We start from the raw sequence: 16,679 nt of genomic DNA on the forward strand, positions 1-16,679 counted from the left end.
AAAGGAGCTGGGGGCTGGAGGGGAGATTTATGGTACTACTACCCTTACAATTCTGTGCTGCTGCTGGCGGTGGTGCTGCCATCAGAGCCAGGCAGCTGGAGAGTGGAGGCTGCTGGCCCGGAGCCGAGCTCTGCAGGCACAGCCACTGCCAGCAGCAGCAGCACCACCCATAAGGATGGCATGGTATGGTATTGCCACCCTTAGTGCTGCTAGCAGGGTGGATGCTGCCTTCAAAACTGGGTGCCCAACCAACAGCCACCACTTTCCAGCCACCCAGCTCTGAAGGTGCGACCCCCCACCTAAAATAACCTTGCGATCCCGCTGCAACTCACTTTTGAGTCAAGAATCCCAATTTGAGAAAAACTGGTCTCCCTGTGAAATCAGTATACTATAGGGTAAAAATTGTACACCACCAGATTTCATGAGGGGAAGACCAGATTTCATGCCTATGAATTTGGTAGGGCCCTACTCAATGCTGCTGTTGTCTTCTTCACTGAAGTCAAGGGTTAAAATAATGGAGGGGGAGACGTGGACACAGTTCCTTTAGACTTTAAAAAGGCTCCCTGTCTTCTATGTAACTTGGGTAAGCAGACTCTCCCACACCACCTCCTCCTGGTGCAGGAAGCATTCCCCTTCCTGTTTTGATTTAGTTTAAAATAAAACCGACTAATTTAACTGGTATTTGCCAGTGACTTTTGGATTATTTAAGGTGACCAGATGTACTGATTTTATAGGGACAGTCCCCATATTTGGGGCTGTGCTTATATAGGTGCCAATTGCACCCCCATCCCCTGTCCTGATTTTTCACCCTTGCTATCTGGTCACCCTAGGATTATTACACATCAAAGCAGCTCTACTGTATCACAATACCACTGGGTACTTATAGTTCTCAACTGCACTTTGATAGTCAAAAACTGCAAAATAAAAGATTTCTCAGCTTCACAAAAACAGTAGCTTTTATAACCTTTTACTACAGAGATGCAAGGAGTAAAAATCTTTAACTTCAATAAGACAGAAAGGAGTGACTATGTAGTTCCAACTCATCTTTACAATGATGCAAAATCCACTGGCTATGACACTATTGGTTTAGATTTCTTGTTTTAAATCAACTCTTTACTAGTCTGCCCACAGCTTTAGTCTAAAACATACTGAGCACAAGCTAATGGCACACATATGTAGTATATGGGCCAATACAGTCATTAAAAATTCTTCCCTGAAGATAAGTTAGAGTGGAGGAACCCTATAAGTACATGTAGCATGACCCAAACATTGTTATGGTCCCTTTGTATTATATAACCAACCCTTTACATCACACATTGTTATAAAAAAAGTTCATACTCTGTAGAAATGAAGTATTTACTGCCAAATTCCTATTGCAAAGACCAGAGGAATATTCACAGAATTAGACGCACTGGTAGGAAAAAATCCAAACATATTGAAGTTTTTTTTTGTTTTTTTAAACTTGAGATAGTCAAGAGGCATACTTCCTTCCATAAAAGAATTTACAACAGTAGCAAGAGGTATATTAAAAAAACATATCACTGCATACCTGGCGGAGCTTTGAAAGCTTGACTTGAGATACTGCTGTTGAAACACTCACACCTTGCATTTGTCTATACTAACACATAACCAATTTGTTACCTCACTAATTTATAGATGATTATATTGTATTGGAGCCTCCTAATGTTCTAGCATGGTAGCCTACTAAAACCTTGTAAAGAAAGAATTTCAACTATTGTTTTATAAAGCAATTAAAGAGAAAACACTGCAACTATTTAAGAATGCAAGATTTAAAAATAATGTTTTACTGCTTTTTATACTTACTGGCGTTACAGATATTTTTGTGGAACAGAGGAATGAAGCTGTGAAATTATTAAAAGTTGAGTATTAGGTCACAGTTTAAAATTAATCTACTTTAACATTTCATGATATTCTGATGTTGTAGGGACCATAAAATATTTGCAAGGAAAAATTTACATGTCCAAGGAAAACATGGCATCAAGAAACACAACTGAACCGTTAACATTTGGGACACTTCCCAGAGGAATGAATCATACCCACATACTATATATTGTTTCAGTAGACATAGTTTGCAGCATTGCTTCACTTCTTTTAATCAATCATTCCCTTTGCAAGTCTAACAATCATAGACAATGCAGAAATTTAAGGGTTGGACTTCCAAAAGCACCTGAGGGTATGTCTACACTACAATTAGCTACCCACAGCTGGCCCATGCCAACTGACTGCTCTGGGACTCTGAAGTAAGAAGGCCCAGAGCCTGTGCTGCAGCCAGAGCTTGAATGTCTATACTACAATTCAACAGCCCCTTAGCCCAAACCCAAGTCAGCTGACATGGGCCAATCATGGGTGTCTAACTGCAGTGTAGACACATCTAGGGTGGCTAACTTGGGATCACGTGTCATTTAGGGTGGGATTTTCCCAAAGTGCCTAAGATTTCAGAAACAAACAGGGAAAGGCTCAAAAGAGTGGTCTATTCTCAAGTTTGTGTTCATTAGAAATGGAGAAGAAAGTAAGTAAACTCTCATTAGAGGTCCAAGAAACTGCAAAATTTAATCTACTGAATCCTTAGTACAGGGGTCTGCAATCTTTGGCATGCGGTCCATCAGGGTAATCTGCCGGCAGGCTGCGAGGCATTTTGTTTACATTGACCTTCTCCAGGAACTGCACCACGCATCTTCCAGTGGCTGCAGTTTGCCATTCCCAGCCAATTGAAGCTGCAAAAAATGGTGGCCAGCATGTCCCTGGAGCCCACGCCGCTTCCCGCAGCTCCCATTGGCCAGGAACGTCAAACAGCAGCCACTGGGAGCTGTGGGGGAACCATTCCTGCAGACGGTCAACGTAAACAAAATGTCTCACAGCCCGCCGGCAGATTACCCTGCTGGGCCCCGTGCCGAAGGCTGCCAACCCCTGCCTTAGTAATACACTGCATTCCTTCAGCCCACTTCTTCTTTGCTTGCTCACTCTTCCCTACATTCCATTTGGTACATTATGTTCCATTAATTCTGCAATTTTTATTTCCCAAACCTTGCCCTATTAAAACCTACTGCCACAGAAAGAAATGAAAGCAGATTATTGCACCTGCAGCTATGGAAAAGTTTGTATAATAAATGGAAGCATGGCAGCGACACAAACTAAGCAAAAGAGGGAGAAATTTTCAGAAAGCAATATTACCTAATTGTTAAAGTGCAGATACATTTTAAAATCCAAATCACCGTTAAAACAGTTTGTGTGACCACGTATGATATAGATTATGACAATGTACTAAAAACGAAGTTTCTGATGTGCCTTAGTCTATTTTTATTTTCAGAGTTTCTTAGCCACAACAGCTATTCTCTTCCTTAGTTTCATGGTTTCTTTTCCCTGTCTCTAGATTTGTTTTTCTAAACTTCTTTCAGCATATAAAATTAGTCTAGGTTTGAAGCCTAGAGACTTAAGTTTCTGGAAACCTACAAGAGGATGTTACAAGCTTCAAGAGAATGTTAAAACTTTTGGTTCACATATTACAACTGCTTGGCATTGCTGAATGAAAGGAGTATGTTAGCATATGAAGACTGAGTAGATTGTCAGCTTCTCAATACTTGTGAGAGACTGATGCAAAAGGAGGAGGTCTGGAGAATGCAGAGCCTTGACCAGTTATAAATTTCATTTGTCCAATTTTTTCTGCTCTGTTCATGTCTTCGTTCTAGAAGAACTCACTTCAACTGTAGCACAGGGTTCATGTGAATGGTGAAGTACTCCATATTTGTGCATCCCATCTCATACTCTCTTTAGTTTATTACTGTTATTTTACATTGTAAAGATATGAAGTTGACAAGGGCATACTATGATCAACAATACTTTCAGGCAGTCCCTATTATTAGAGTTCAGTGGTGGATGTGATGTGTACTATGAGGTATGTTGGAACTCCAGTGAAAAAAGGAGACAGCTAGAAGCAGTGGGGGATGGACAGGGCCGGCACTTCCATTAGGCCACCCTAGGCAACTGTCTAGGACGCCAGAATCCGGGGGGCGGCATTTTGTGTGCTTCCCACGGGAGCTTCCGGTTCCACTTCCATCACCACAGGACCTTCTGCCGATGTGCCGCGGAAAACAATGGCAGGCAATTGAGCAGTTCAATGACTGCTGCTGTCGCCTGTGGCATTTTGGCGGAGGGTCCTTCTTTGGTGGCACGATGGGAGCTGAACCAGAAGCTCCCGCATGCCCCATGGGGAGCGCACAAAATGCTGCCCCCTAAATTCTGCCTAGGGCGCCAGAAACCCTGGCGCCACTCCTAGGGATGGACATTTGAAACCTAAAGCAAATCACCATATACCTTGCTGAACTATCCTCCCCTGTTTTAAAACAAGGCAGTCCACATAGCCAGTTGAAGTGAAATAGGGTTTTGTTTACAATTAACCTTTAAGGCCTAAGGAAAGTATAAGTTTCTTTTTAATTATTTTACCTAGTGACCATTTAAAATTTGACTCTGATCAGGAGAAACCTAATTTTTACTTCTCCCCAACTGTGTCTGAATCATTCCTAGACCATTTAATGAGTTGATCTGACTTTGAGTATCAAGCTCTTTTGGCCTTGCATGCAGGTGGCACATAACCCAGAGAGAGAGATATGGAATCATATCTCATTCATATTCATTCATGAATCGAAGCATGAACATCTATTGTTGCTTTCCAACAATTTCCCTATACCTGACAAGTGGAGCTGTACAAATACTGGAAAAGAATACATTCTGATTTCCTCTGCTGAATTGTGATAACTGATGCAAGAGTATTGAGGAAGGAAGTGGATGGGAAGCCCAGAGTACCCCATGAGAAAGGAAGCCTAGCTTTTCTGAAAGTGTATTCCCCCACAGCGTAAAAATTTCAGTATAGCAACAGGAAGAGACTCTAAAATACATTTACTGACAGCTTGCATTCTCTTACGGAGTCCTGAATATTTAGTTATAATTTTTAGAGCTCATACTAAATCAAGTGAAATTTACCTATCATACCCCACCAGAGTGAAAAAATAAACCCCAGTTTCAAAATAAAGAAACCTCACAAAATATATAAAAAGCAACCTGTTCCAGTACATAATACTTTAATGGATTCGCCAATTGCTTGAAGGATGTGTCAGAGTAAGGCAAAGAGTTATTCCTTGCAATTAGCATATTATCTCACACAGAATTACTACATATTTAACAGGTCACCATATTTGTATTACTGCCAATGGTAAAGTAGACATTAGAATAAAAAATAAATTTGCGTTGTTGAAACAAGTGCTTTCCTAATAAAATGGCTGAAAAGGATATCAAAGATTACATTCAGTAGGTTAGAAGAAAATAAGAAGGAAATTACATCAGGAACAAAACAAATCCTAGTTGTGTTATAGGTACATTACTAGACAAAGATGCTAAAATTGTCAGTGACTTAGATATGGCAGAAAGGTTCAAAAATGTTTTTGTTCTGTATGCATAATCAAGTTGGAGGACATTTATATGATAATGAAATACTTTCTACTTCAACTGTAATTAGGATGTTTAAATTCACAATTGCTCTTTAGCATATTTAAGTCTGCAGATAATTGGCACCTCAGGATTTTTAGAAGAATTGGCTGAGAGGTTTGCGGTGTTGATATTTAACAAAATCCAGTGGCCTGGATAAAAGCTAATATACTAGTATTTATAAAAGGTAAATAAGATGACCTGGGTAACTATAGGATGCTTAGGTTTACCATGATCCAAGACAAAATCATAGAAAGGCCAATACAGGATGCCATAGGTGCAGAATTAAAGCACGGCTGCATAATTTTTTTTCTAGACAATATATCTTTATGAAAAAGATAATAAAAAATAAAATCAAGTTTGACCTAAAAGGAGATTAAAGTTTGGCTGATAAAAGTCATAGGTTAACAATATATAGATTTCTAAAAGGTATTTTACTTGATACCACATAATACTAATTGAAAATTAATACTATACAAAATATAGCCCATATTTAATCTGTTACTAAGATGGCTAGACAGATAAAGAAATAACTGTAAATGAGTAAACTTCATTCATCGGGGGCATTTTTAATAGGGACCTACTGCTATCTGTTTTGGACTCAGTGCTATTCCACATCTAGATCTTGTTATCTTCCAGATCATTGGTAACTGCCAATAAAATCCACAGTTAAAAATGGTGGAGCAGACAACACGGACAGCTCAGTTCTACACACTGAATTCAAATGCATGGTAAGTTGGACTCACTTGAACATACATTTTAACATAGTTAATGCAAGGTCATACTTCTAGGAACCAAGAATGTAGGTCACACTTATAAGACTTGGAGAGGGGACAAATATATTCTAGAATGCAATGCAATGGTTAAGAGGAAATGCATCCCTTGGATGTACAAGAGTGAATATTGAGACATAAGGAGGTAGCATTAGATGGTATTAAGATTATTACTGGAATACTGTGTTCAGTTCTGTTATCCATGCTTTAAAAAGAATGTGGACACATTGGAAAAAAGTTCAGAAAACTACTACAAAAATGACTTGAGGTTTAGAAAACCAGCTTTACCAAAGAAGATGAAAAAAGCTTCATCTATGCAGTTTATCCAAGAGAAGATTAAGAGGTAACTTGATCATTCTCTGTAAGTATCTACATAGAAGGGACAAATCATGGATTTGTGTAGCTCTGGCTCCCAACCACTGTATCTTGTTATATCTTTAACACAGAGGGGAATTAACCACTGGAACAAGTTATGTAGTGATGTGGCGGATTCTCCATCACCTGAAGTCTTTGGATCACAATTTGATGTCTTTAAAAAGGATATGCTGTAACTTAACAAGAAGTTATAGGCTTCATGCAGGAATAACTAGGTGACATTCTACAGCATGTATTATGTAGAGAGAAGGTTAGGCGAGCTGATCACAGTTTTCTTTTCGTGCCTTAAGATCTTCAAAAATAGTGGTTAATATGGAAAACTTTAGAGCTAGAAGATCCACAAGAGTTGCTGCTCTAAGAGTTCAAAAATCAGAGCAAATACAGACCAGATATATAAATACATTGCCCAAAAGGCCTTCTCTTCCTTAGAAGTTTCAGAGAGAGAATTTGAGTCCATGAAATGTTTTGGATATAGAGTAGTGTTAGCCCAAACTGAAGTGTTTTAGGATTTTGCATATCATGGCTATGCAAATATGGCTGTTACCAACAGCAGTTTTGTTCACCTGGAAGTATTTCAGAAAATAATGTTTTCAACATTTAGGACTCCTAGGATTGTTAATACACTTACAAGCCAACTAAAAATATCACTACTCACTGAACGAGGGCGGATTAAGAAATCCAAGAAGTAATAGTGCCAATATTTTAGAATTTTCATGGTGCCTTTCTTCTACAGATCTCACTTGCCTGCAGAAAAACTGTTGTAAAGTGACTTACCCCCAGTCACATATCAAGTCACTGGAATAGCTACTGGTATAGATTAGAACACTGGTCTTTTGACTCCTATCCCTATGCCCCATCCCTACTGAATCAGCACACTACCAGGCTGTTCCAGGCCCTCACCACCCCACCCTCTCCTTCCCAGCTGTTCCCTCCCACTCTCTAGGCTGCACACTCTGGCTCCTCCATAGGATGCGCACATCCACACCTAGAAGATTCTTCACTGCAAAGAGCCTACAACCTGAGTCCCACTGACTTGTCAGCTGAGGCTAATGAGCGAGTTTGGAACATGGTTCGTTCTTTTCATAACAATAGGGAAAGTCAAGTTTCAGTTCAGCTGCCAATCTAAGAGTGAGACTAAAAGGAAAAAAGTGAGTAAAACAGGTATTTTACCTCCCCATGAAGTTGCTCCTGCTGAAGCAGTTGGAGCTGCTTGCCCAGTAGATGTGAAATCTGGCTGAAGATCTAGAAGATCACTGGATGGTTTGGAAGTGCTATTGAGGGTAGAGGGGAAGGCAGGGGGGAGAGAAGAAAAATAAAAAACAAACAAACAATCTGTAGTATTAGACATTTGTATAATTCTGCAAAGTAAAAGCTGTTCAGGGTTACACTAGAGCATAAATGTTGTGAACAAGATTAGAGTATCTGTCAAACCACTGCAAAGCAAGTATCTTTCTGGATCAGAACCTAATCCTTCAGATGCTACTAAATGCTTTTAACACGCATTTAGAATCATAGGCTATCAGGGTTGGAAGAGACCTTAGGAGGTCATCTAGTCCAATCCCCTGCTCAATGCAGGACCAATCCCCAACTAAATCCCCACAGCCCTGGGGAGCTCACAACCCTGGGTTTAGCAGGTCAATGCTGAAACCACTGAGCTATCCCTCCCCCCATTAGCTCAGTAAATGCTGATGGTATTCAGCACTGGAGAGACATCACTGTTCCTAACCACTTATTTATATTACTGGACATAGATACTGTTCTGTGTCTCCAGAGGACACGATTGAACTGCAATGATATTGTAGGACAAAGCACAATAGAGGAAATACTACTGCAGAATTTCCAAAAGGAAAATCAAAACCCTTTTAGTACCTAATGGGAACAGAGCTCTGTCTTCATTCACAGCAGCTACCTTCCAAAATATTTTTGTCCACTAGGTCAGAAACTATAGACATGTGCACCAGGTACTGAACAGGCAACAGGGAAAATTAATACCAAGGGCTCATTTTAGAACTGTATCACAAACTAATCACATTTCAGTACATCACCCTTCAAAAGAATGAAGTGAAAAAGTAATTTAATTTTGGTTCAGCATGTCTATTTAGATGTGAAGATTAATATTGAAGGTTAAAGTAGAAATAAAAATCAATAAATTAAGATAACACTATTACCATGAACATATTGGGGAAATAGCTCAGTGGTTTGAGCATTGGCCTGCTAAACTCAAGGTTCTGAGTTCAATCCCTGAGGGGGCCATTTAGGGATTTGGGGCAAAAGTCTGTCCAGGGATTGGTCCCGCTTTGAGCAGGGGGTTGGACTAGGTGACCTCCTGAGGTCCCTTCCAACCGTGGTATTCTATGATCTAGTCAAAAAACTTGTTTGTTTATACGAAGCAGCAGTGCTTAACAGTTGTGATATTGGATACTGTCCAAAGTAGCTATGGAACTAATTTCAGTTTTCTTGGAATTAGTCATATAAATTTAGTGTTTGTACAACTGTAATGCCATACCATTCCACAAATATGCTATGTTTAAGTAAACTAAAAATTATGAGCGAGTCCAGTGATAAAGTGCAGAGCTGTAACTGGTATCCTCCAGAGATCTGGAATTTGTATAGCAGGCACAGCATTTCTCAGAACTATGCAACACTGTTAGCTTTTAAAATCCAGAATGTGAAATGAGGAAAGGGTCTGTAGGCAATACATAAAAACAATTCACGATTAACATATCGCAGAACTCACCTGACTGGAGCTGCTGTAGATGAAGTTGCAAAGAGATCAACTGGTGGAGAGGTATCAATACTTTTTGCTGGGGTAGAATTAGGAGATGTAACAGTTGTGGCTGGAGAAGACTGGAGACAAAAAGTCAAAATATGCATCACTCAAAAAAAGTAGTGCCATCATCAATATATAGACTACCATAGGCTTTCAAGTCTACCTTATAAACTAATATTATCTCTAATATGAAAATAAATTTTTTGAGTGTTTAAAAGTTAATCTGGGGACAACACAAGGAAATCAAGTCTCCATACACAGTGCACTTCCCTTTACTTCAAAAGACTGAACAGCACAAATATTCTTAAATAAGAAATGCTTTAATGGACTAGCAAATCTGAAAAACCACACAAGTACAGAACACTACTTAACTAATTGTGTACTCTGTTTATGGGATCCTTTACTTGCATAGGGGATATCTGGTCACTGGGTAAGTTTCTTAAACCCTGCCTTTCCAAAGGCTCAAATCCCAACTTATCTCTTTTCTTGGAGATGTAAGTTATTCACTCTATGCATTTGGTTTCAGTGAAATTGAGAAAAGAAAAATGGTCAGCTATAAAAAAAAAAATAGATATTATGTGGCTTGTTTCTTTGTACTAGCCATGTTTGCACATTTGTACATCACTAATTTCCACGGCAAACCCTCCACCCTGAGAAGCTTGATAAACCAGTTTAAAAGAAAATCCTTTACTTCCATTCATGAAATGCTCCAACAAACCCAAGATTACGATTTGTTAAAACAACTTATTACAGGCAACTATCTCCTTAACAATTAATGGTGGCATTGGGAGATACCTAATCTTAGGTGCAACATCCAAATGCTGTCTGTGGCTCTTATGGCTAAAGTTTGTAGTCTCAACTTTCTTTACCCTGATAGGGATTGACAGCTGACCACCATCCACTTTTAAGAAGATCCTACACTAAGTCTTAAGCTGGTGGCGGAGGGGCTGGGGGTTATTTTTGCTATACACATCTAGGGAAAAATCTGCTCTTCCTCAATTTGTCCCATCCATCTTCCAACTTTTAAATGATTCTAGTTCCCCATCCATTAAAATGGGTTAAACAGAAAACATAATGGTTGGCACTTTGTTTCTGCATATATATAAATACTCTTTTGGTGAAAGGATTCTGTTTAGATACCGTACTGTTCCACTTTGAATCACTGTATAGCACCTCAAGAGCTTTGTCTGGGTGGAGGCAGAGGGTAAAGGGAACAAGAATGATGAAGAGTTAACAACAAGAGGCTAATTGGTTAATGCGTAAAATGCTCTGAAGATGAGAACTGCCAGTATCACCAAACAGGGAATCACATGGTAGCTCCCTGGGAAAGTAATCTCTGAGGAAAAACAGCTCAAATGAGCAATTCTATCAAGAAAAATATTGAGAACATAAAGCAAACCAAATATTATTTTACATTCTGATAATTATAGACAAGCAAGTTTTGTTTGATGGTACTTTGGATAGATCAACAACTTGTCTCCTCGAGGCTAGGAGCATGGGTGATGCTTAAGAATTTTGAAGTGAGACTTCCTGTGGGAAGAGAGAGATTGCCCTTTCATAAAAGTATTAAAAGCAAAACAGCAAGAAAACATGCAAGGGATTTGGGGTTATTTAGGAAGTGGGTAAGTATTGTGATACAGCATGGCCAGAGGGCAGCATAAGAGTGTTAGCAGGGGGCCTTATTCCCTGCCAAGGGAGGAAGGTTTGCTTTAGATTAACTAGAACAGCTGTGGTCAATTAGAGCACCTGACTTCAGTTAGAGCACCTTACTCCAGTCATGGGATATAAACCCCTGCTTCAGTCAGGACAGGGTGTAGTTGAAGAGAAAGTTGGATTGGAGCAGAGTGCAGATTGTAGAAAGAGAAGAGTTTGTCCAGAGAGAAAATAGAAGGTTTGGAGGAGTGCTGCAGTGGATTGGGAAGCCCAACAGAACCCTAGGTAGGGGCACCAGGCTTGTATAGAAGAGAGGCGAGAAAGCCCTTCACAAGCTGACGGGTATGAGAGGGAAGAACCCAGGGGAAGAAACCGCTAGTCAAAGTGGTCACCACGACCCCAGGGCCGCCTGGGTTGGGACCTGGAGTAGAGGGCGGCGCCAGGTCCTCCCTCTCCACTCCCCTCCTCCAAGGACACTAGGGGAGTGATTAAGAACTGGTTCAGAGGCAAGCAATATCGCCCTGAACCTACCCCAGAGAAGAGAAAGCGCGAGACCCAGAGAACAGTACCGGCAATTTGCCACAGTATATTCATGGTAAAAATGGTAATCCAGTTTATGGGGCTGGAGAAGAAAATTAGGAATGAAGATACTGTGCCTCCTCCTCAGTCTGAAAGTTAGAGGGTGGAGAAATCAGCATGATCCAGGAACAAGCTTCCAAATGGAGAGGGAAGTTTAGATCAAATCCTACATAATGGATAATGCAAGAATGTGGGAGGAGGATACAATAGTCAGATACATCTCAAAAATAGGTCAAGTTGTGTGTAAAATGAAGTGTTGTCAGCTCCAAAAGCTTGGACTCCCACAGAGCTGCTCTGCAGGATTTTATAGGCCATATGAAAAGCTTTATACCAGCAGCATTTCCTTTTAAAGATTTAAACTATTACTGATGTGTTATATTTTGATACCAGATAACGTTACAACTAATGCTGTGAGAACAGACCAAAAACTCAATTATAGCTTTGTTAACCTCTGTGGTCATATAGCAGTTTCTCCTATTACTAATGTACTGTCAGGGAAGCCCATAGTTCTCAGTTGTGCACCCTTACAAGAAATCAGTTTTGAGGAAGCTGCCCTCATTTGACAAATTGCAAACGTTAAGATTTACCATGAAAGGAGGTTTCAAGACTGCTGCATTTATCCGTTGTAACTACAACCACCTATTCGGAGTAATAGAATCAAAGACTCAGGCCACTCTTCAGTTCCTTACTCAGTAATTCACCTTGCAGAAGTCAGTCCGGCGGTTAGCAGTGTAGGTACTTAAAAGGACTAAAGATTTTCCCATCAGAATAATCTGGAATTACTGTCTGAGACACTGAGTCATGCATCCCCTTGACTGGGGCTTGTTATTGTATTCTGCAACTACAGGTAATGAAGACTGAACATAATAGTACACGGTTGTAACCCAATAGCCCCTTAATGCCAGCAAGCAAGGGGGTTACAGGAAAGTCCCAATTCTTGTATGTACATTCTGATTCACCACAGAATGCCATGTGAGGTCTAAAATAAACGCCGGGGTCACATTGTTTTTTAGTATCATTGTGAAATGTACCTACAGAAACTTTGTACAGAGTTATGCACATAAACAATGAAAATACATCCTGAGAGTCTGTGTCAAGGTACAAGTCATCAGCAGAGGTGGAGAAACAGGTTTTCTGGCAGACATATAAATGTTCATTCACCTCTCTCGGATGCACACTAAACATTGTAAGCTAAACTGGATGTCTATTCACATATGAATGCATTGAAGAAATGTGAAGTCAAGAAGGCAGCAGCAAACAGGAAAAACCAACCATGGGAGGGAGATGGGGGCTCATAGTGCTCTGGCTTGCTGGGTACACTAGGCAATTCACTTTTCCTCTATGTGCCTAAGTATCCCCACCCGTAAGATAGGGACACTGACCACCTTTGTAAAGCACTTTGAGATCTGTGGATGAAAAGGCTATCGAAGAGGTAGGTACTAGTACTTCTATATCCTTGGAAGAAGTAGGCATTAAAAGCTGTTGAAACACCTTGCACAACTGAAAATTCACAATAGCCGCATTATTCCTAGTGAGGTGACTATTTGATCCACCTGTCTTTGTGGGAGCCTTTAGTGCATACAAGTTTGAACTACAGAATGATTTTGGTGTATGAATGAGTGACTTGAGTCATGTTTCCTGGGCACTGACAGACTGATGGCAAACATTCGCAGAGACTCTGCCCTCTGAGCTGACATGACCAAGCCTAAAAGAGGCAGTGCTCACGTTCTTTAAGGTCATTAGGATAAGGCTGGATGCTGCTTGGTATTAGAATTTCTATAACAAAAGAATGGAAACATTTGGGGGCGGGGGAAACCAGTTACCTGAAAACAGCCAAATAGGGGATGGCACATGAAACAGAGGACAACTCAAAAAGGCAGTCTCCTCCCAGTAAATATACCACTAGAGAGAAAGATGTAGGTGAGAGAAGCTGACATGCCACAGAGTCAGCTTCTTATTGAGAAATGGGAAAGGCCAAGTTGAAGGTGTGGACATCCGTTATGCCTCCACATAGCACTTTGATTGTCATTTCCTGGCAAGGAAGTTCAACATTCTTTCAAGAGCATTCTCAACCACCATGAATTAGCAGCTTAAAATTGAAGAGCAGGTATCTAATCCCTGTTTTACAGTGGTTTCATTTGGCACACCCACCCCCCTTTTTTTTTTTTAAACTGATTGGTAGTTCCTAAAGCTGGGATCACGTGGGGTTTTGGAGGGAAGGGACTAAAAAGCCACACAGACCAACATGATTTCTTACACCTTTAACTCTAATCTATAATTTAAAAGCACATCTGACTGGAGCACTCAGTCTAATTAGTACATAAGTATTAAATTACCTTGCTCAAGGGAGAAGGAGCACCAAGAACTAAAAAGAAAGAATATAATAACGCTTTCAAGCTAAGTATTTTAGAAGCATGCCGGAAGAAACATCGACAAGGTTTAAAATAGTTTTTCAAATTCTTATTAAAAAATTATTTAACTAAGAGACTACAAACGATATCTAGACTTGTCTAAAAGCCATTTCAAACACCAATATCGTAGTTATTTACCTCAAGTCGTCATTTTACGGATAAGGAGTTTAAGGTTGTGAAATACTAATGCTACGTTTAGTACGTGTATGTGGCCATTTGAACCCTGGCCAAATCTTACAGTTCAGACCCAATGTACTTACACACAGATTTTTAGAAACAGCAATTTACATGTTGTTTCGGCCCCATGAAAACTGGGGATAACTGGGTGAAAGTGGCAGAGTTAAGGCTGTTTGAGTTGCCCTACGCTGTGCATTTTTCTTAAACAGCTGTCTATAAGTTTATAAAAGAGTATGTTGTCACTGGAATGCTTGCTTTCACAGAACTAAGCGGTTAAAAAAAACCTGAAGAAAGAGCTCTGTGAGCGCTCAAGAGTGTGTCTTTACCAACAGAATGAGAACGGCTCAATAAAGAGTATATACTCATCCACTTGTCTCAAAGTTTGAGTCAGTCAATTATCCACTTCTAGGCTAACTTTTTACTAATCTGATAGTCAATTTCTTGTACCAGTTTAACTTTCTGGTACATTCCCAGTTTGTAAAAAGTGACAGAGGTGTCCTGTGGCACCTTATAGGACTAACAGAAGTAATTGGGCGTTTCACTACCACGAAAGCTTATGCTCCAATATCTTTCTGTTAGTCTATAAGGTGCACGGAGACTTAGTCTGGATCTGTAAATAGTGACAAATAAGGCTAATCTCTGATGCTGGGATCCCAATAATGAAATTGTCAGATAATTTTTCATGCATTTAAATTGTGGTTAAGACAACTAGTTCTGATATACACTATAGCTAGTCCTCGTGTGCAAGAGAAAGCCACATATTCCTTGACAGATCAACATATCACTGAAACAAATAATACAAGCTCATGAAAGCAACTTAGGCTGGTCTACACTATGGTTTTAGGTCGAATTTAGCAGGATTGCTTTGATTTAATCCAGCACCAGTCACATTGACAAAGCCCCTTCTCCCCCCCCCCCCCGATTTAAAGGGCTCTTAAAATTGATTTCTTTACTCCACCCCCGAAGAGAGGATTAGCACTGAATCGGCCTGCCGGGTCGAATTTGGGGTAGTGTGGACACAATTCGACGGTATTGGCCTCAGGGAGCTATCCCAGAATATTCTATTGTAACCGCTCTGGACAGCACTCTCAATTCAGATGCACTGACCAAGTAAACACGAAAAGTCCCACAAACTTTTGAAATTTCATTTCCTGTTTGGCCAGTGTGGCGAGCTGATCAGCACAGGTGACCAAGCAGAGCTCATCAGCAGAGGACCATGGAGTCCCAGAATCGCAAAAGAGCTCCAGCATGGACTGAATGGGAGGTACGGGACCTGATCGCTGTATAGGGAGACGAATCTGTGCTAACTGAACTCCGTTCCATAAACGAAATGCCAAAACATTTGAAAAAAAAATCTCCAAGAGCATGAAGGACAGAGGCTATAATGAACTCGCAGCAGTGCTGCGTGAAAATTAAGGAGCTCAGGCAAGCCTATCAAAAAATCAGAAGCGCAAAAGGCCAGTCTGGGTCGCAGCCCCAAACATGCCACTTCTATGATGATCTGCATGCCATTCTAGGGGGTGCAGCCACCACTACCCCAACCCTGTGTTTTGACTCCGTCAATGGAGTAGAACACACCACGGAAGCAGGTTTTGGGGATGAGGAAGATGAGGAGGAGGTTGAAGACAGCTCACAGCAAGGGAGTGGAGAAACCGGTTTCCCCAATAGCCAGGATCTGTTTCTCACCCTGGACCTGGAGACAGTACCCCTCAAACCCACCCAAGGCAGGCTCCCGGACTCTGAAGGCAGAGAAGGGACCTCTGGTGAGTGTACCTTTGTAAGTATTAGACATGGTTTAAAAGCAAGCGTGTTTAATGATTAATTTGCCCTGGCATTCGCGCCCAGTACAACTACTGAAAAAGTCTGTTAATGTGCCTGGGGATGGAGCGGAAATCCTCCAGGGACATCTCTATAAAGCTCTCCTGGATGTACTCCCAAAACGTTTGCAAAAGGTTTCTGGGGAGGGCAGCCTTATTCCATCTTCCATGGCAAGACACTTTACCACGCGAGGCCAGTAGCACATAGTCTGGAATCACTGCAGAACAAAGCATTGCAGTATGGTCCTGGTGTTTGCTGGCATTCAAATGACATCTGTTCTTTGTGTGTTATCCTCAGGAGAGTGATATTATTCATGGTAACGTGGTTGAAATAGGGTGGTTTTATTAAGTGGACATGCAGAGGTGCCCGTTCCTGCTGGGCTGTTTGCCTGTGGCTGAACAGAAATGCTCCCCACTGTAAGCCACACGGTGGTGGGGAGGGGTGAAGCCATCATCCCAGAGAATTGGGTGTGTGTGTAGGGAGATGTTAGTTGGATTTGTGCTGCACGTTAACCTAGAAACCGCAGCCCTGCCTTTTAAATTGCCAACCCATTTTAAATGGCAAGCCCAATGGCTGCTTGGTATGGGAAATGAGGGCCCTGCTGTTTGAAACCCTTCCCACATG

The 16,679-nt window shown here is 40.8% G+C and overlaps 1 protein-coding gene across 1 annotated transcript in view; it reads right to left on the reverse strand.

Moving 5' to 3' along the window:
- SNAP91 (synaptosome associated protein 91) overlaps window positions 1-16,679 on the reverse strand; it is a 166,022-nt gene that overhangs the window by 60,934 nt on the left and 88,409 nt on the right. The window contains exons 12-14 of the mRNA XM_032806065.2: window positions 13,986-14,014; window positions 9,385-9,494; window positions 7,818-7,918 (exon numbers count right to left, since the gene is read on the reverse strand). Of these exons, the coding sequence (XP_032661956.1) occupies window positions 7,818-7,918; window positions 9,385-9,494; window positions 13,986-14,014 (240 nt within the window). The remainder of the gene's footprint in view (window positions 1-7,817; window positions 7,919-9,384; window positions 9,495-13,985; window positions 14,015-16,679) is intronic.

Source organism: Chelonoidis abingdonii, chromosome 3, assembly GCF_003597395.2.
Source record: "Chelonoidis abingdonii isolate Lonesome George chromosome 3, CheloAbing_2.0, whole genome shotgun sequence".
Lineage (NCBI taxonomy): Eukaryota > Metazoa > Chordata > Testudines > Testudinidae > Chelonoidis > Chelonoidis abingdonii.